The sequence below is a fragment of the Schistocerca piceifrons genome, chromosome 1 (assembly GCF_021461385.2).
Source record: "Schistocerca piceifrons isolate TAMUIC-IGC-003096 chromosome 1, iqSchPice1.1, whole genome shotgun sequence".
Classification (NCBI taxonomy): Eukaryota; Metazoa; Arthropoda; class Insecta; order Orthoptera; family Acrididae; genus Schistocerca; species Schistocerca piceifrons.
In genome coordinates this window covers 682371641-682393299 of record NC_060138.1, presented here as the reverse complement: position 1 = coordinate 682393299, position 21659 = coordinate 682371641, and the positions used below count along the sequence as shown (strand labels likewise).

The following is a 21659-nucleotide window of genomic DNA, read 5'->3' as shown; positions in this document are numbered from 1 at the left end:
TAGTCTGTGGAGAGGATTTTGTGAAAAACCAGCGTTTCTTTTCGGAAATATGCTTTCAATTAAAAGGATGGGTATAATGGGAACGGCAGTTGACAAGGATATGGCAAAAATATGAAAACGTGTTGATAGTAGCTGCGAAGCAGAGGCCGGCCGCGGTGGCCGTGCGGTTCGAGGCGCTGTAGTCCGGAACCGCGGGACTGCTACGGTCGCAGGTTCGAATCCTGGCTCGGGCGTGGATCTGTGCGATGTCCTTAGGGTAGTTAGGTTTAAGTAGTTCTAAGTTCTAGGGGACTGATGACGTAAGATGTTAAGTCCCATAGTGCTCAGAGCCATTTGAACCATTTGACGAAGCAGATTAATCGAAAACAAACGTGTGCACCAATTTGTTTCGATAACTATGTGAGCTGAAGGCTCACTCGAGTAAACACACTGTTACATAAATCAATTATTAGGCATGGAAACATCTAGATGAAGTGGTCAGCAGTTTAGGCACAGCTCTTCGCTTCACATGGGCTAACATACAAGATCGTTATAGGCAAATCACGGCGAGAATATGAATACGATAACGAGTCTCGCAACCGCATGTTTGCAACAGATTCCATTAGTTTGAACACATACTAAACTCGCATGTGAGTATGAAGAATTTCTTTAGTTCAAACTTTACCACTTTAAAGAGATGTATCGCCAAAGGCGACGCGTTAGAGGCACCAACACAATGGAAGTACACGAGTAAATCTGATGTATGCAAATTACAATCAGATTAATGTATATGAATTCACTGTGACACAAGTAAAAAATGTAAAAAGGTTGATTGAAGTTCATTTGTATGGATTACCAATCCTACGCCCAAGTAAGGCTGACTCCGTCTTCCTCTCTTCCGACCAGCCATCACGGGCGTTAACCCCAGAGGAACCAAGTCAACATGTTCCGTTCAATCCTCTACTAGGGGCAGAAGTTGTCTGACGTCTCGTCAGCTGACTCACAGGAGAACAAAGAATTTCTACCACAGTATTAGATGTTACTGACCTTTGCACCAAGGATGCAATGAGCTTCTCAAGGATATAAAGGGTGTATCTGAAATGAATGTAGAAAATGAGAGGGCTGATAGACCGGGTCATAACAACCATATTTCACATAGCAATCCAAGTTCTCATTCCTTAGCGTACGGCGCTAGGCGTCGTTGAAAAGCGTCGCGCGCCGCCGGGAGGATGGGCACACAACATGCCATCCGAGCCTTCATGGTAGCAGGTGTGCAGGGCAACGATTTACATGTATTTGTGACATCAAGGTAAAAGAGACGCCGGGATGGAGTTTTATGACATTTATTTGCAAACGCTGTAGTCGACATAGTTGCGGATGTTCCAGGCGGGACAACACTAGGGGTTACGCCTCTTACTGGGACGTGAACGCGTTGCTTTTGGCTATGCAAATGTCTGCATAGAGGACAGCACCTGTGCACACTGCGGAGTGTGGTTCGCCCTGCGTCAGTTTGTCATCAGACGGGGACACTCTTGCGTTTTTTACTGTGTGGAGCGAACAGGAAATGGAGTCTATTCTTGGGAGCAAAAGGCAGATATACACTGTGCTTACGAGGTAGCTGATGGAAATACTCACTCTGCTCAAAGTTTGTCTGTTAGGCGGTCTCCGCCGGCCGAGGTGGCCCAGCGGTTCTGGGCGCTACAGTCTGGAACCGCGCGACCGCTACGGTCGCAGGTTCGAATCCTTCCTCGGGCATGGATGTGTGTGATGTCCTTAGGTTAGTTAGGTTTAAGTAGTTCTAAGTTCTAGGGGACTGATGACCTCAGAAGTTGAGTCCCATAGTGCTCAGAGCCATTTGAACCATTTAGGCGGTCTCCGATCCACGCACATTTGCTGCCGTCCACAGGTCCGTAGGAGAGACAGATTCACTTGAAATATGTTTTTCGCTGCACGTTCTCGTAATGGCACATGTGCATTTAAGGCCTACTTCGAAACCGGGTGTATTCATTTTGTGTTATAGGTGCGAAGGTCTGACGGAAGCGGCCGTTAATGCACAGTGCGTCCACCAGAGCTTGAAGAGGAGGCGTTAGCAGTGCTGGAAAATACACCATCAACAAGCTTGCGGCATGTTGCACGGGAAATGAAGCATTCCACAATTTGGTATGTGGCATGGAATGCACCCCTACCGACTTCAGGAGGTTCACGCCCTTAACCCAGACCATTTTCCCCATCGAATTGAATTCTCCCAGTGGTTTTTGCGAAGGTGTGCCAATCAAATGGACTTTCCGAAACGTGTACGGTTCACGGATGAGGCATCCTTTATACAAGAGGGTATGTCCGACAGCCACAATCAACACGCCAGGGCACGGGAAAATCCGCACGCCATCTTTGTTCGTGGTCACCAAGATCGCTTTGCTGTTAACATATGAGCCGGCTTGGTAGGCGATAATTTGGTCAGTCCATACACGTTTCCCGGCGACTGAACACAAACAGATACTTAATCTTTTTACAAGAAACTCTGCCAGAGTTGTTGAAACATGTTACACTCAACATGCGACAGTGAATGCGGTACCAACACAATGATGCACCTGCACATTTCGAACATGTAGTGCGAATGCATTTGGATGAAACCTTTGGTGAGAACTGGATAGGGTGCGTTGAGCCGATGGCATGGCCTGCACGTTTTTCCCGACTTGACGCCTATTAATTTTTTCTTCTGGGGCAATCTGAAATCTGTTGTTTATAAAACACCTATTTAGACTGATGAAGAACTGATAATGCGCATTATGGCAATCTCCGATACAATTTCCGCTTTACCAGGAGAGCGTAATTTCGAGCACTTTTTGTAACTGTTTTCAAATAAAGGTTTATAAAACTTCACCCCTACATCTCGTTTACCTTGATGCCATAAATACATTGAAAACGTTGCCCTGCAGGCCTGCTACCATGACGGCTCGGACGGCATTTGTTTGCGTACCCTCTTGGTGGCGCGCGACGTTGCTCAACGCCGTACGCAGAGTGATCAGGACATGGATCGCTATGTGATATACGCTTGTTATGACCCGCTCTACAAGCCCTCTCATTTTCTACATTCATTTCAAATACACCCCGTATATATATACAGAAAGAATCAAAATTCGCGTGCTGGATGCTATAGTGTGATTCTTTGCATACTAACCGTGCAGAATTCTCTAACAAAATTTCGTCCCATGCACATTTCTGTTGGAAAAAGGACATCAAAGGAACGCAATTTGGCAACGCTCTAATCACATCTAGGACAAGTATCTTACTTCAGTACCATGCAGCTCTGCTGATTAGTTGTTGCACTGGTTAAGAGTTCGATAGTTCCACTACGGATCTATGTACCTTTTTTAAGTTTCTAGTTTCATCTGCACAGTTACATGGTACTGAAGCAAGAGTGCAGCGAATAACCAACTGCTGCATAGTAATCATGCATCAGTACTTCAAATTTCCTCACGACAACATGTTGCGGAAGGTACAGTCACTTTCCAAAGATTTATGTTGCTTGGTGTGTCTTGAAACTTATGCTTTCAAAATTTTAAGAATAGATCTTCACTTGAACTTGTTAGTAGTGCTTGCCATTGGATTTCGTTGGAAATGTTATTGCTACATTCACGTTCACTAATGAAACCAGCGACAAACTGCATAGCTATTGTCTGAATTTCTCTACTTCTTCCGGAAGTATAATTTGGTAAGGACGAAAAAAATTCAGGTATCGGTCAGATAAGAATGTTGTAAGCGACTTCCTACCAGTGAATATGAGTCTAGGAGGTGCCTCCCTATCAGCTAACGAATCTTTTATCTTATTTACGCATATGTCACATCGCCTTGTGAGTTTCAGATCCCAATCTTTCCAACCAGAGCAAATGATATCAGAGCAGTGGCCTCCACATGTACAATCTCGGCGTTCTTGGTGAACTTAGTAAAGAGGTGGCAGATGTGACTATCCAGGTCATTTATACAGAATTATAGTGAACAGCAACGGCCCTTTTACACTTCGCTAAAGTATATCCGTTACTATTATCAATTACCGTTATTCACCATCGAAGATAAATCCAGTTCTGAATATAAAAAATACGGCATTCGATATGCCTAGGTGTTTTAAAATTTCTTTTAAAATATTAGCAGGAAAAATATATCGAGCTAACGATGGAAAATCCATGTTAATTTTGGATATTTAAGGCCGATACAATGAACTTGTATAACAGTCATATATTTAATGTTTTCACTCTGACTTCCGTAACCATTACGCTGCTTTTTCCCATTACCGTAACATCGATACCACGACAATATTTTGTTTCGAACGTTCTCGTGTTCACGCTATCGCAGAAAGCAAAGTACAGCAAACAGTTGAAAGTTAATCGCCTGCTGCTGTATAAGTACTGAATGTTAAAAGGTAGGAGTCTTGCAGTCCGTGTGATTTGCCACGACTTTGCGTGGTACCCCGCCCCCTTTACCGTGCGTCATTTACCCATGTCTTCATCTCTTTGTCAGCGCCATCGATCACATTTTCTTTCACATCGCCCCTTGTCGATTTTATCCGAACTTTCAATCTAATGCATCATTCTGCGTGACAATCTGTCATAAGCCATACATCACACATATCCGTAAAACTCGAACAAAACTTCCAAGTCTTCCATCATTTATGTCCTTTCATCGATTCATTGCTTATTCAATTCCGATGTCATAAGACTTATTCTTCCTCAATGACAACGTTCTTCGGATTTTCTTTTTTTATATAGTAACCATTAATCAAATGCGGAAGAAAAATGTGTGTTATGATTCAGTTCCTCCTTCTACGTTAGTTGAAACCAATCACAGTCAAGAATCCAACTGTGGACCTCGAGCAGCGCACGTGTTGCACCGCAGACACTAAGAAAAGCAGCCCTCCAGAGAAGATGTCGCGAAACGTGTTCTTCGTTTGATTTCCTAAAAGCGAACAAGAGAGCGCTACAAAAACTGGACATGGGTTAGTTGTATGGATCGACTGAGTGGTATCGTGCGCTGTCATCCAGACTACGAGAACAACTGACACTAATTGTCTCTTGAATTTGCACGCGCAACGACCTAATTGGCCAACTTCAATCCTAATTAACTCGAAAACGGCAAAAGTACCGATTTTTTGACAGTTACTTCTCAGTACAACCCACCCTGCAACACCCTTACAAGCTTTTCAGTCCGTTTCTGACCATCATGCATACAGGTCTTCTGAATATCTCTTTCAGCGTGTCCCAATCATGTTTACGTGATAAGAGATCCGTTAAGGTGGAGTAAGGAACACCCACACTGGATCGCGAATGAATAGCTCCAACAAGTTCAGAGGCTGCTCAAGACGAATCGTGATAGCTAGGACACAGCTATAAGGCATTTGTAAATGAGAGAGCCGGCCAGGGTGGCCGAGCGGTTCTAGGCGCTACAGTCTGGAGCCGCGCGACCGCAACGGTCGCAGGTTCGAATCCTGCCTCGGGCATGGATGTGTGTGATGTCCTTAGGTTAGTTAGGTTTAAGTAGTTCTAAGTTCTAGGGGACTGATGACCTTAGATGTTAAGTCCCATAGTGCTCAGAGCCATTTTTAAATGAGAGAGGTGACCAAACGGTTAGGCAATGACCATCGAGATTTTTTTGTTAGTAAAGTCTACTATCTTGCTATAAGGATTTTTCTTTATATTTTCCTCAATCTGAGAATATTTTCGGAATTATGTTTATTGTATGCACTCTGTAAGTACCCCAGATTTTCATATCCCAATTGTACAGATAGTTCCTTCTGTCTTTCGAAAATATTTATGTCAGTAATATTATTTAGCAAACGCTCGTTACGGGCATTGACATCTTTCGAGATTTTCTGTTAATCTTTTCGTTATCTAAAGTTATTTAACTTCTGCCAATATGAGATTTACAGATACACATTTTCTGGTGGAGTTTTTTTTTCCAATGAAATTTGCCACAGGAAAAATCTGAACATAGAGACTGAATGAATTAAGGAGTGTAAGAAATGAAATAGACTGTCAAAGTATGAAATTAAGAAGTTTTAGAGAGAATAGGTGAAGAAAGAACTACACTGTAAATGTAGCTAGAAACAGAGGTAGATCTAGACTTTTAGAAACACTCACATGTCACATCTCTCAGACAATTTTGTATCTGTATACATAAAAAAATTGTTTTATACTTTAAATCGGATTTTCCCTTGTTTACTAGATTACCTGGAGACAGCAACTTACTTAACTTACCTTACCGGAGAGAACTCACGTAGGACATCGAAAACGTTCAGAGAAGGGCAGCGAGTTCGAGTGGCATTCAATAAAATTTTTAATTGCGGCGAGATATTTTCACGAAATTTCCATCCCCAACTTTCTCCTCCGAATGCCAATTTTTTTGTTGACTCCCATCTACGTAGGGTTAACTGACCATTGCAAGAAAACAAGAGAAAATAGAGTCTGCACTGAAATATTTATACTCTCATTTTTCACAAGTGCTTTCCCAGAGTGGAAAGGCCGAGAACTAGGCTGAAACCGTTTCTGCAAACCTTCTTCGAAACGCTTGTCACCACTACGATATCTTTAAATCCTAATTCTTGGGGAAATTTTTTTTTTGAAAACCGGAAAAAATGTTTTCTCACTAAATGGTAGTACTTACAAATCACGTACTTGTTAATCAGTGTGAAAAGAGATAAAATTTTAAAATAAAATACAAGTTTCAGTTAAAGGAAGTGTTTACTAAGTACATTTGTCTCTAGTTTAGTCCTGTGAGGATATGAAATGTGGACGATTAACAGTTCAGACAAGAATATAATGGGAATGTGACGCTTCAGAACAATGCTGATGATTATACAGTAGATTGAGTCACAAACGAGGTGGTACTGAATCGCATCAGGGATAGAAGAAATTTTTGCTGCAACTTGGCCAGAAGAAGGAAATGGGACACACACAGAGTCATAAAGGAAAAGTCAGTTTGGTAGTGCAGGGATGTGTGTGTGTGGGGGGGGGGGGGGGCGGAGCGAGGGGGGGGGAGGTGATTGGAGGAGGGTGGTAAAAATTGCAGAGCGTGACGAAGGCCTGACGAAAATAAGCATGTTTTGCAAATTTATGGGAAATGAAGAGGCTTTCACACGTCAGACTAGCTTGGAGGGTTGCATCGAAAGTCTTCCGACTGAAGACCACAACAAAATCTCAGTGGCACTACATCGGATGTACACTGATGGACAAAAATCGCAACACCAAAAAAATAATTAATGTAGAGTAATGAAATTTCTGGAATACATTTGCCTAGACAACATATTTCAGTGATTAACACTGCAAGACCACAGGTTAATTTAAGCTACAGATAATCCGCTGCAAATATGAAATGTTGGCACATTAATAAGAGGTGTAACAACCGGGATGTTGAATGCAAGCATGCAAACGTGCATGCCTTGTGTTGTACAGGTGCCGGAAGTCAGTTCGTAGGATGGCGTTCCATGCCTGTTGCACTTGGTCAGTCAATACCGGGCGGTTAATGCTATGTGTGCATGACGCCGAAGTTGTCGTCCGATGATGTTCTACACGAGCTCGACTGGAAACAGGTCTAGTGATCGAGCACTCCAAGGCAACGTGCCGACATCCTGTAGAGCGTGCTGGGCTACAGCAGCGGTATGCAGGCGGGTGTTATCCTTTTGGAAAACGCCCCCTGAATGATGTTCATGAATGGCAGCCCAACAGGTCGAATCACGAGACTGTTGTACACATTTGCAGTCCGTGTGCATGGAATAACCACTAGAGTGCTCCTGATGTCATAAGAAATCACACCCCAGACCATAATTCCAGGTGTACGTCCAGTGTGTCCAGCACGCAGACAGGTTTGTTGCAGGCCTTCAACTGGCCTCCTGCCCAACACACGGTCATCACTGGCACCGAGGCAAAACCAGCTTTCATCAGAAAACAGAACAGACCATCACCCTGCCCTCCAATTGCCTCTTGCTCGACACTACTGGAGTCACAAATGATGGTGATTTGGAGTCAGTAGAATGCACGTGACAGGGCGTCTGGCTCGGAGCTGTCCTTGAAGTAACCGATTTGTAACATTTCGTTGTATCACTGTGGTGCCAACTGCTGCTCAAATTGCTGCTGCAGATGTAATACGATGCGCCAGAGCCATACGCCGAACACGACGGTCTTCCCCCTCGGTAGTGATACGTGGCCGTCCGGAGCTCGGTCTTCTTGCGTCCACCATATTCCCGTGACCACCGCTGTTAGCAATCATGTACAGATGCATTATTCATGCCAAGTCTTTCTACAATATCGCAGAACAGACATCCACCTTCTCGAGCCATATTACATGACCTCGTCCAAACTCAGCGAGGTGTCAATAATGCCGTCTTTGGAACCTCAAAGGCTTTCTTCACTAACATCAACCAGTCTCAAAGATAGCAACTGCTCACGACCGTTACAGTGTGTATTTAAAACAAAACTGATTTGCCTCCTCATAGTAGCGCTACTAGCGCCACTCTTATGGGAGAGCCGCAAATTTTGAATAGACGTCATCTTTCAGCTGTAGAAACACGCCTACCACCTTTAGTTCATGTAGGACAACTCCTTCTTGGTATTTGCGATTTTCCGTCAGTATAAAATATCAGTCCAATCAATGAAAACGGCCATTCCTCTCGTATCAGAGGGAATAACCTGCTACACAGCAATGAATCCACCCCGGACCCATAACAACAGACGCAGGGATCGCTAGCGGGGCGCGGTGTGGCGCGTCTCGGTTAACACCAGCGCAGCCTTGGTTTGTGGGCGTGCCAGCCGCCGCCCGCCAGCTGTTTTCGTGAAGTCGCACGGCTGGCCGGCCACCGCACCGCGCCCTTCACCAACACGATATCTCCTCTCTTCCCCTCTCCCTTTGTGGCATTCACCAGCTGGCCACCTCTCTGCTTTCCTCCAGAGCCTGGACAGCTGCTTTGCTCGGCGGTAACTACATCCCCCCTAACGGTATTCTCACTCAGAAGCAGACTGCTTGACGACGAATGCGTATGTCCGCCTTCACCGGGGCGTTAAACGCCAGCCCTCTTTCGCTCCTTCCTTCCCACCGGCAGCAGTCCTTGCGGCGTAGCGCCGTATACCGATCCTGCCTTGGAGGCGGTTAAGTGGGAGATGTGTCTCAGACTTGAATAGTGACAGATGGGGACGCGAGACTGGAGGCGCACGTAGTTTATGTATCAGCCGATAGAGGACAATATTGGATAGGGGACTGTGATTTTAGTTTCGATTGTGCCCACTAGAGCGCACTAAAGTAATAGAATGTTTTTCATAAACTATTCTAGTATTTTTATAAAGTGTTATTATGTCTTTTTGTGTATGTAAAATGTTTTAGCACTATGAATGACGTGTGAGTGTGCTTTAAGGTTAATATGAAGATAATTGTTTAACGAGTTATGTAGTAGGATTCAGTGTGGGAACATTTCGAAGAAGTATGGATATGGACAAGGGGGATTTTTGTAGAATAGTTTTGTAAAGTAAGTTTATGGTAAAGGGAAAGTTAATTCAGGTAGTAAATAACTTTATGCATAAGCAAAACTTCAGCATATTAGATAATTACGTCGGTAAAAAGTGCAGTCATTAAGTTTACTATTTTGCGATTTGTTATTCATGAAAAGCGCGGATTGACGCGGGAGAATGTTGTTTTGCTATTGGTTGTGGAGTGAACTGACCAATGGTAAAGCAATATTCTTTGCGCGCCTTTTTCTGCTGGTAGAGAAGACTGAGAGTATTCTAGAGAAGAGTCGAAGCCTAGCCATGAAACAGTTCGGACGTGTGTAGTAGTAGTTTCGATGGAAACGATAAGTTGCCAAATCTAGCAGTGTTTCACACATCAAAACTGTGGTAAATTGACGTCATAATAATTCCGATGGGCGTGTAGAAATTTCGGAAATTTTAAGTGAATTTTGTGACGAAAAAAGACATATATTCCGCGTGGCGTATTGAGCAGGTCGGTGGCTAAAAGCTGTGACTGCATTTGGTACCGACAGACTTAACATTTGGCGAGCATTCTCAATCAAAAACAATCAGTATTTTTGTAGCTATTACGTTTTCGGGAAATGCAACACCATAAACTTGATAACGTGAGTGAGATTGTGGGTGACTGTATTAAGACTAGCACGGGCTTGGCAGTGATACTTGTTCACCTAAGTTTCAGAATATATTAACTCAGGATAAAATTTCCAACCTTTCATTTGCGAGAAAATTTTCTCCTGAAACGTAGATTAGTCACTTAAATTGCAGCCTGGTTCACGTCGAAGTACAGTAGGTTTCACTCGGCTTTCCTACTGATGGTCTGCTGAGACAATGTTCACAGGTAGGTGGAGGTCCGTCGTAAAGGGACGGAAAGAACCGCGCCGCCGCACCTTGAAACTGTTTTACTGGCACAATATTGTTATGTGTAGTCTTCTGACTTTGTTGATGTTGTGGTCGTCAGCCCGAAGACAAGCTAGATGCTACTCTATCCTGTGAAAGCATCTTCATCTGTGAATAACTAATACAACCTATATCCTTTTAAAGCTGTCTACCATTTTCATCTCTTCGTATCCCTCTACAATTTGTACCACCCAAACTTCCCTCTAATACTAAACTGGTGGTCTCTTGATCTCTCAGAAAGCGTCCTATCAACCTATCCCTTCCTTTAGTCAAGTTGTGTTACAAATTTCTTTTATCTCCAATTCTGTTGAGTAACTCCTCATAGTTACATGATCTACCCATCCAATCCTTCCGTAGCACCACATTTCAAAAGCTTCTATTCTATTCTTGTACGAACTGTTTGTCGACCACGTTTCACTTCCATACGAGGCTATACTCCACATAAATACTTTTAGGAAAGCCTGCCTATCACTTAAATCTTTATTCGATGTTAATAAATTTCTCTTCTTCAGAAACGCTTTTCTTTCCATTTTATATCTCTCTGCTTCGGCCGTCATCACTTATTTTATTGCTCAAACAACAATTAGTGTCTTATTTTCTAAAGTAATTCCCTCAGCATCTCCTGATTTAATTCGACTACATTCCATTACCCTTGTTTTGTTTTGTTGATGTTCATCTTATACACTCCTTTCAAGATATTGTCCATTCCATCTAGCTGCTTTTCCAAGGCCTTTGCTGTTTCTGACTGAACTACATCGTCATTGGCAAACTTCAAAGTTCTATTTCCTCTCCATGAACTTTAATTCCTTCTACAATTTTTTCTTTGGTTTCCTTTACTGCTTGCTCAGTGCACACATTGAATAACATCGGGGACAGGCTACAACCCTGTCTCACTCCCTTCTCAATTACTGCTTCCCCTTAACGCCCCTCACCTCTTATAACTGCTGTTAGGTTTGTATACAAGTTGTAAATAGCCTTTCGTTTCCTGTTGTTTACCCCTGCTACTTTCAAAATTTCGAAGAGTGTGTTCCAGTCAACATTGTCAAAAGTTTTCTCTAAGTCTACAAATGATAAATGGCGGTTAGCCTTTCTTTAACAAAGGTTTCAAGATAAGTCGTGGGTCAATATTTCCTCGTTTGTTCCTACGTTTCGCCGGAATCCGGTTTCTACCAATTCTTCCATTCTTCTGTGAAAAATTCTTGTTAGTATTATGCAACCGTATAGTTATCGACTCGTACCCCTCAGTACCTGCTTTCTTTGGAACTGAAATTTTTGTGGCGGTGTTCGTAGCGACAAACAATTCGCGGTAGAAACGGCTTACGAAGTCACCGCCACACTTTTAATAGCGGGCCGACCGGTCCGCTGGAACAGTGAACAGAAAGATGAAAACCCAAACACTCTGATTAAATAAAAGTCGGTACTTATCTTTATTAACGAAGATACAGAAACACAGTTGTGAACTCCGTATCTACAGTAATCTGTCTAGTTCGAGTCGGAGCGGCTAGGTCAGCGTCGGCTGACGACAAACAACAACTCTGCTGCGATGAACACACAACTGACTAGCAAGTACACAATTCGGTGGCGAGTATACAACTGAGCGGCGAATACAGAACTGTCCTAGCGCTCGCGACTCCAGCGCTTAAGAAACCAGAAGCCAGCGGTGGCGCGCGCAGACTTGCGGCGATTTCCTGTCTCGCTGGCGCTGCTTATGCGGACGGCGTCCGGACTTTGATGCTGCCAACCTTTCGGCAGCGGGCTAGGGTGGCATTACTGGCTAGGATATAACAGAAATTATTAAATTTTTCTTGAAGTCTGACGGTATTTAGCCTGTCTCATGCATCTTGCATACCATATGGAATGGTTTTGTCACGGCTGCCTCTCCCACGGACAACAGTAGTTCTGAGGAATGTCATCTACAACAGAGGTCATGTTTCGGCTTAGGTCTTTCAGTGCTCTGTAAAATTTTTCCTGCTTAGCCTTTTTGCACTACCCGTCAGTTTCATTTTCAGCCGTTTGTATTCCCTTTCGCCTGCTTCATTTGTTGCATTTTTATGTTTTCTGCTTTCAGCTATTAAATTCAATAACTCCTGTGATATCACTGTCTTTGTATCTACTTAACCTTTGCTGCCTTCCCTATTTCATCTCTCAAAGCTACCCATCCGTCTTCTACTTACCCTTGTTTCAGTCAGTTGTTGCCTAATGGTCCCTTTGAAACTCTCAACAGCCTCTGGTTCTTCCAACTTATCCAGGTGCCAGCTCCTTAATTTCCTATCTTTTTATAATTTATTCAGTTTTAATTTACAGTTCATAACCAACAAATTGTGTTCAGGGTCCACATCTGCATTTAGATAAGTCTTACAGTGCAAATCTGGTTCCAAAACCTCTGCCAAGCCGTCACATAATCGCAAACCTTCCGGTGCCTCTAGGTCTCTTCCACGTACACAACCTCCTTCAATTATTCTTAAACCAAGTGTCAGCGATGATTAAATTATGCTCTGAGCAAAATTATAAAGGAGGCCTCTTCATGTATTCGCCGGCTGCTGTGGCCGAGCGGTTCTTGACGCTTCAGTACGGAACCGCGCTGCTGCTACGGTCGCAGGTCGAATCCTGCCTCGGGCATGGATGCATGTGATGTCCTTAGGTTAGTTAGGTTTAAGTAGTTCTAAGTCTAGGGGACTGACGACCTCTGATGTTAAGTCCTATAGTGCTTAGAGCCATTTGAACCATTTTTTTCATTTATTCCTTTCCCCCAGTCCATATTCACCTACTATTTTTCTTCTCTTCCTTTTCCTACTGTCGAATTCCAGTCCCCCATCACAATTAAGTCTATCCGAATAATTTCTTGTTCAAATGGCTCTGAGCACTATGGGACTTAACATCTGAGGTCACCAGTCCCCTAGAATTTAGAACTACTTAAACCTAACTAACCTAAGGACATCACACGCATCCATGCCCGAGGCAGGATTCGAACCTGCGACCGTAGTGGTCGCGCAGTTCCAGACTGAAGCTCCTACAACCGCTCGGCCACACCGGCCGACGAATAATTTCTCTTATCTCATCGTACATTTCTTACATCTCTTCACCACTTGAGAAGCTAACAGGCATACAAATTTGTACTACTGTGGTGAGGCTTCGCTTCGTGTCCATCTTGGCTAGGATAATTCGTTCACTATGCTGTTCATAGTAGCTTACCCACATTCCTGTTTTCTTAGTCATTGTTAGACCTACTCCTGCATTACCCCTATTGATTCTTTATTTATAACCCTTTATTCGCCTAACCGGAAGTGCTCTTCCTCTTGCCACCGGGCCGACGGGGTGGCCGAGCGGTTCTAGACGCTACAGTCTGGAATCGCGCGACCGCTACAGTCGCAGGTTCGAATCCTGCCTCGGGCATGGATGTGTTAGTTAGGTTTAAGTAGTTCTAAGTTCTAGGGGACTGATAACCTGAGAAGTTAAGTCCCATAGTGCTCAGAGCCATTTGAACCATTTTTCTTGCCGCCGGACTTCGATAATCCCCACTGTATCTAACTTCAAACAACCCATTTCCTTTTTCAAAACATGTAACATACCTGCCTGATTAAAGGATCTAACATTCTACGCTCCAACGCGTAAAATACCATTTTTGTTACTCCTAATGACGACACCCTCCTGAGGAGTCCCCGCCCGGAGATCCGAATGCGGAAATGTTTTACCTTCGGAATGTTTTGTCCAGGAGGTTTCTATCAGCGTTTAACCACACACTAGAGCTACATGCCTTCGGGAAAAATCACGACTGGTAGTTTCCCCTTGCTTTCAGACGTTCGCAGAACCAGCACAGCAGGGCCTTGTTGGCTGATGTCACAAGGCCACATCAATCATCCACACTGTTATCCGTGCAATTACTGAAAAGGCTGCTGCCTCTCTTCAGGTACCACAAATACCCCTTCGTTATGGTTGCACCCGTCATACGCCTCTCTGCATCACTGAGTCACGCAAGTCACCCCCTCCCACCTCCCTCCCCACCTCCCTCCCCACCTCCCTCCCCACCTCCACGGTAAGATCCACGGCTCATGGGGGAGGAATCTTCTGACATGGAATTGAAAATTTTGGAGTCAATTGAACGACTGTGGATTAACGCCGCATGCAGCCCGAATAGTACACTGTTCGGTTAAAAAAAAATACATTATTCTTGCCCGAACTAGGTAGCCCCGGAATAAATGCCATGTGAGGAATTATGGAAAGTAACCAAACTTCAGTATATCACTGGTGCTGATTGCGGACAATGTTCCAGTCGTGAAGGTATCTGTAGAGGATCATGTCTCCACACTATGAAAACTCCAGTCTACAGCAAATGAACTCTGAAACAAGACAAATGCTTTTGCAGTCGATTCAGTTTTATCTACTTGGGTGCCAACTAGCACTTTATCTAATTCCAAAGACGATTGGTTGATTTAATACTTGATCTGTTCTGCTCATTAGATTTCATTCGCTCTCTGTTCATTCAAATTCCTGGCTAGAGGCCAACTTTTTAAAGGGAAGCGTTGCTTAAAAATGAAACAGCTGATTCCAAATTGTTGACAAAGCACCTGTAGCACACTCTCAACAAGTACTGGCCGACAACCGTCAACATTTCTTATACGAGAAACTGCCGCCAGGGCGGTTTTCTTATGTGAATGTTCTTGTTAAAGGCCGAGTAATGCGGTGGAGCTATTAGGATTAATATTACTTTTTTCTGTTTTGCATATTTAAATAGATTTTTAGGGGTGTGACTAGTTCCGTCATTAAATAGATCTCAGCTTTAAAAAATGTGTCACTGTTTATTTCAAAGGACTAATTTCACCATTTAATGTGTTTGCCTATTTTAAAAATTTTGTGTGGTTGATTATTTAAAGAGCTATTCCACCACTGACTGTTTTCGGACAGCTTTAAAATTTGATGTGGTGGATTATTTTAAAAACATAATTTCACCAACGCCAAAATTTCATATGATCAGTTAAGAAGGTGTCGGTTTTTTTAATGGCCCCTGTGGTAATCATTTGTCTTATATTACTCATGTATCCCTCTAATTGCTTGCAATTGTCTGATTCTGAACTGATTCAAAGAGGTGTATATGTATTGTAACGTCTGTATTGCCAGGGTTTTGTTTAATTAAATTGCATTGTCATTTTGACAAAGCTTGCGCAAAGCTTCTTTTTCTTTCTTTTATTTGAAAAATATTCCAGTTTCGTATCATCACAAACTGATTTTATCGACAGTATCTTTAGATCAATATCTTTATTTTGTAATAAAGTAACCTTTGGAATTTACATTTCACGAGTAAATATCTGACTGTTGAACGTAGTACCTGAAAGTCACTCCATATTTTAAGGGCAGAATGAGCAAATTAGTCTCGTCGTACGTCCTTTAAGTAAAACTTTCCTAAAAGCATACACGACCGTATACAGGCCAATGGTATGCTTGTTTGACTCATGGGAGGAGGGAAGGTTGTTGCTTAACGTCACATCTAAATCATGGTCACTGGAGTGCGAGCACAAGCGCAGTTGGACGAAGAGCAAATCGATAGTGGCACTATTGAAAGAGCCAGCCTTACATTCAGAGCAAGTTATCGGCCATGTGTGAAAACCACGGAAAACCTAAATCGACGTGATGAAAGGGGGTGGAAACCCCGGTACTCGAAAACGGCATCAGTGTCTCATCTCTACGTCAACTGGTCATACGAGGGGCGTTTAATAAGTAATGCAACACATTTTCACACAGCCAGTTTCAGTCGAAAAATTCGGAATTTGTTGTGGGATATCGTGGAATATTCCTGCTTCGGCCCCTATAGTTTCATGAAGTTTCGGCAGGTGGCGGAACTATTGTAGCCTTCAAAATGGCGTTTTTAACTAGGCTGCGGTCCAAGCAGAAATTTGTCTCTGAGATTTTTTTGGTGGCAAATCGGAGGATTGGAGATATTCGTAGGCGCTTACAGAATGTCTACGGAGACCTGGCAGTGAAGAAAAGCACTCAGAGTCGTTGGGCGAGGCGTCTGTCATCGTCGCAACAGGGTCGCGCAAACCTGTGCGATCTCCCTCTTGCCGGTCGGCCGCATGCAGAAAACCCCTGCAATGTTGGAAAAAATTTTGAAATTTGTCGTAAGGTCTTATGCGACCAAACTGATGAGGTCATCGGTCCCTAAGCTTACGCTCTACTTAATCTAAGTAAGGACAAGACAGACACCCATGCCCGAGGGAGGACGGCGGGAGCATCGCGAACCGTGACAAGGCGCCCAAGACCGCGCGGCTACCCCGAGCGGCACAGTGTTGGACCCTTCCGACTTCCTTCTTTTCGGCCCAGTGAAGGATGCACTCCACGGAAAGCAGTACGTAGATAATGACGAGATTATCGAGCAGCAAGACTTTGATTCCGACGTCGACCAGTAAAGTAGTACCTTGCGGCCAAAGAAGCCCTCCCAGTAAGGTGGCGTAAGGTCGTAGCATTGTTGAAAAATAGTTTTTTATACGAAAGAGTGGGGAATAATATGGTGTACTGCAATCCTGAATAACACCAATCTGATTTCAGGAAAAATATGTGTTGCATTAATTATTAACCGCCCTTCGTATAACTTGCCTTTAGAGGGACTGTGGAAGGGGGTATAATGTTAGACACGGTGAGATAATACAGGAACTACTCGATTTCGGAGCAGTTTTGTCCACATATCACTTCGTACACCAATTACACATTTACCTACTGCGTGAGGTACAGCGTATCCAATGCTGGTAACTCTTTCCTACGCACTTATTATGGGATGTTTTATTTTCGTACTGTCAGCAACAGATAGGACTTGATATGAGAATATAGTTTTTAAAACGATTCCACTGCACACTTAAACAGCAAGTAGTTCGTAAATTTTGAATAATTTGTTCACTGTACATTGGATCAGCAAATCTACATTGTTGTCTACCTGCACGTTAGTCCCTCCATATTTCCGTAGCACTGTCGTAATGTCAGCTAACTAGTACAGTTGGTTAACAGATGGGGGTGCCGTGGATTGTAGCCCCAGAATCCGGTCTCTCAGTATTGCCTTCCGAACCAGCGCGTGGCTGGCGAAAGCGCCTGCTCAGCCCGGCTGCCTGTGGTCGGAGACCCTGCTGCCAGCTATTACGGCGGCCTTGGACCTGCCGCTGGTTAGCAGCAACGCTGTGATTTTGAGGCTTGTTACGAAAGATTGTGCTCCGGACAGCACTGTGGTAAATACTGCCGAACAACGCCAGTAGACAACGGATAGCGTCGATTAATTTAATCACTCTGACCTTCCCTTTTGCGGATGGGAAGCTTGCAGAAAGTGTTCAAATGGTTCAAATGGCTCTGAGCGCTATGGGACTTAACTGCAGTCCTCTAGAATTTAGAACTACTTTTACCTAACTAACCTAAGGACATCACACACATCCATGCCCGAGGCAGGATTCGAACCTGCGACCGTAGTGGTCGCGCGGTTCCAGACTGAAGCGCCTAGAACCGCTCGGCCACACCGGCCGGCGCAGGAAATGTGCTAGAGAAGCCAGAAAAGTCTTTTATCACAAATAAGACGTTTCATAACATCATGTGGAATTATAGGTAACTCAATGTGGTGTTTTTGTGCCTCTTTATTGTGGTTTATCTTCTAAATATCACGCTAGTAACAAGAATCAGTTTTACTATGATGGAAATTTATTAATCAACATATTTTAGAAAGAAGATTTTCGTATAGTGAACTGTCATTTCCATTCCCAGTTAGTTTCTAGATTCTCTTGACTGTGCTAAGAAGGACACGTCTCGAGAATTCTCTCAAATGGTTCAAATGGCTCTGAGCACTATGGGACTTAACATCTGAGGTCATCAGTGCCCTAGAACTTAGAACTACTTAAACCTAACTAACCTAAGGACATCATACACATCCATGTCCGAGGCAGGATTCGAACCTACGACCGTAGCGGTCGCGCCGTTCCAGACTGAAGCGCCTAGAACCGCTCGGTCACTACGGCCGGCCAGAAATCTTTCTTAGTTTCATATGCTTAGCACAGCTAAGTCGCTGCACAAATACGACCAGTAACAGGAAATTATTTGTCGATATCTTCATTCTCGATTTCTGCTGCGAAGAGTGTCCTGACTGCGTCCTATATATTCCGGTGCTTATTCTTGGAGTCTAGAGGTGGAGCGCACCTTTCCCAGAAATCTACGTCGGGACTGAAGGAGTTCTTCAGACTTTGGTATTGTGTGAGACTACCTGAAAAAGAAAAAATTCGATGATTCGCAGTTACTGATAAGTGTCGCCAGGCGCAATTTTTTCTGGTTTCGGCAGATATTTGCAACTGCGTTTCTTCACTGCTTAGCTGGACTCAGCCCAAACAGTTATTGCTCGTGACGACTTTCACGCAACGCCCATTGTCAACAGGGAGCGTCGGTTTATTTCCGATTATAAATAAAATTATTTCTAAATCGGACTTTTACGTGCCCTTTCGACAGAGCGCTCCCAAATTAGTCTTTCCGATATCCGTTTTATCTATATGTTTTAAGAGGGACAGTAAAGCACGAAGAATAAACAGTAATCCAGCAGCGACGCAACAGCTCTGCATGCTTGGCGGCAGCATTCATCGCGGGTCAGGGCAGTGCTGTCGCTGCCGGAGAACAGATTACTCTTCGTGTCTTCTTGTCCCTTTTAACACATACAGATAAAGCGAATATCGGGATAGACTAATCTTGGCCCGCTCTATCGAATGAGCACGTGACATTCTACTTTAAAAATCATTTTGTTTGTAACGGGAAACAAAAGCGATGCATTCCGTCGACACTGTGCGTTGCATGAGCGACGTGATAAGCAGTATTCGCCTGAGCTGGCTCCAGCTACACAACGCAACAACAAAAACGAAATTGCAAATATCTGCTGAAACACCATATAAAATGTGCCTAACGACTCTTAGGAGAGACACCATATATGTGTATAAGGTGAGATAACGATAAAAAAATACGAATTAGAGAAAAGATTTGGGGCAAAGAAGGAAAAGTGATGCCCTACTAAGCATAATAATTACCTCCAAAGCAAAAGAGAAGGCGTTTTGTATTTCATACACAGCAGAAATTAAAACGCATTTCCTCTAGAAACTAACAAAAATATTACAACCATCAGAGCTATAAACAAATGGAATTCAAAATAGGTACCAAGATGTGACATCACAATAGCCGTTACCATTACATTACTGGTCATGGTCGACGGTTAATATCGTGAATTGTTCTTCACTCGGTATCAATTCTTTCAGGATTAAAATACATTTAGCATATATTTGAAAAATAAGGTCAGAACCCGTCTTCCCTTGCGACGAATACTATATTTTCACTACCAAGAAAAATTTTAGCTGACCGATTTTTAAATCTATGAAGTGGGATACATATTCCCGATAAACCAAACTATATCTATGTTTTCGTGTGAACCTATGGTTTTCGGAAGTACATTTTAAATTGTAGCATTGTTTCGTCAAGATGGCAAAATGGTTCAAATGGCTCTGAGCACTATGCGACTTAACTTCTGATGTCATCAGTCACCTAGAACTTAGAACTAATTAAACCTAACTAGCCTAAGGACATCACACACATCCATGCCCGAGGCAGGATTCGAACCTGCGACCGGAGCGGTCGCTCGTTTCCAGACTGTAGCGCCCAGAATCGCACGGCCTCTCCGGCCGGCTCAGGCTGGCAGTTCTGGAAAAAGAGTAAAAAAATCAGTACGAAAACATAGTCACTCTCCTGACAATGAAAAACGTGAAACATCGCATAAAGATTTCGACATAACATTTGAAGATAGCGTTCACGTATCACACACCAATGTTTTCCACATTTTATGAAGTATTCTGGGGCATATATGCCACACTATGTACAAATCAGCAGAATTACTGATCTGTTTACTGTTTCAATACAATGTCTGTGATATGTAAGAAAAGAAATCAGTTACTTCAGACATCCTTGGAATAGAGAAGATGGTGATTTGATCTGATTTTTGTGAAACAGACGCACTATAAACACACGCCGCTCCATTCGATCGCTCAGTACCTGCTATATATCCACCCCACGGTCCAGTTTTTTTCTCCAAGCTCCGAAGGTATCTTGCTACATTCTAGCACTACACAGATATGAGATACAGATACCCCAGTCTTGAAAACGGCATATTACTTTAGTGGGGTTAATGTTGATGTTGTGGTCTCCAGTCCAGAGACTGGTTTGATGCAGCTCTCCATGCCACTCTATCCTGTGCAAGCCTCTTCATCTCCGAATAACTACTGCAAACTGTATACTTCTGAATCTGCTTTGTGTATTCATCTCTTGGTCTCCCTCTATGATTTCTACCCTCCACGCTTCCCTCCAACACTAAATTGGCGATCCCTTGATGGCTCAGTACGTGTCCTACCAACCGATCCTTCTTCTGGACAATCTGTGTCACAAATTCCTCTACTCCCCACTTCTGTTCAGTACCTAGTTACGTGATCTACCCATCTAATCTTCAGCATTCTTCTGTAGCACCACATTTCGAAAGCTTCTATTCTCTTCTTGTCTAAACTATTTATCGTCCATGTTTCACTTCCGTACATGGCTACACTCCATACAAATACTTTGAGAAAAGACATCCTGACACTTGTATCCATTTAAGTGTCTTAAATCTTATAGTCTTAAGTCTGACACATCAAAACCGTTCATACAGTATTTCTGAACTGGCGTAGAGAATGAATGAGCTAGTTGCCTGTTATGTGGGCCAGTGGAGCGCCTCCCACAACCCGCGCTGTCGACGACACCTGCTGACGCGATGTTGTTGTTGCTGTTGCAGGCGACGGCGGCCCTCGCTGCGGCCACCCGGCGGTGCCGCTGAACGCGCGGGTCGTTCTCAGCAGCGGAGGCCTGGCGCCGGGCACCACCGCCTCTTACGCCTGCGACCCCGGATACGAGCTCTTCGGGTAAGTGAGCGCGCGCTCTGCTGACACCACCTAGCGGACATCCCCCACAAATAAAACTGCACTCGGCGCAACATCTTCGCGCGTCTGCCAGGACCAGTCACGTAACGCGATTTTGTTTGGGTTTCTATGGCAACGTCTCAGTGTTGTCGCAGATATGGCTTTCGGTCAGTGTGTAAGTAGGCTGTTTAGGTTTTTATGTTGGTAACGCCACGTAGCGCTCTGTAAGAAAATCACTGACTGTGCTGTGTGCAGTCTGTAGCTGGTTTGCATTGCTGGAATATTTGCTATTGTGGTGTTGGGCAGTTGGATGTGAATAGCGGATAGCGCTGCGCAGTTGGAG

General features: G+C 43.7%; 1 protein-coding gene across 1 annotated transcript in view; it reads left to right on the top strand.

Moving 5' to 3' along the window:
* Positions 1 to 21659, top strand: part of LOC124709352 (sushi, von Willebrand factor type A, EGF and pentraxin domain-containing protein 1) — a 547768-nt gene that overhangs the window by 287024 nt on the left and 239085 nt on the right. The window contains exon 2 of the mRNA XM_047240832.1: positions 21193 to 21319. Within this exon, the coding sequence (XP_047096788.1) occupies positions 21193 to 21319 (127 nt within the window). The remainder of the gene's footprint in view (positions 1 to 21192; positions 21320 to 21659) is intronic.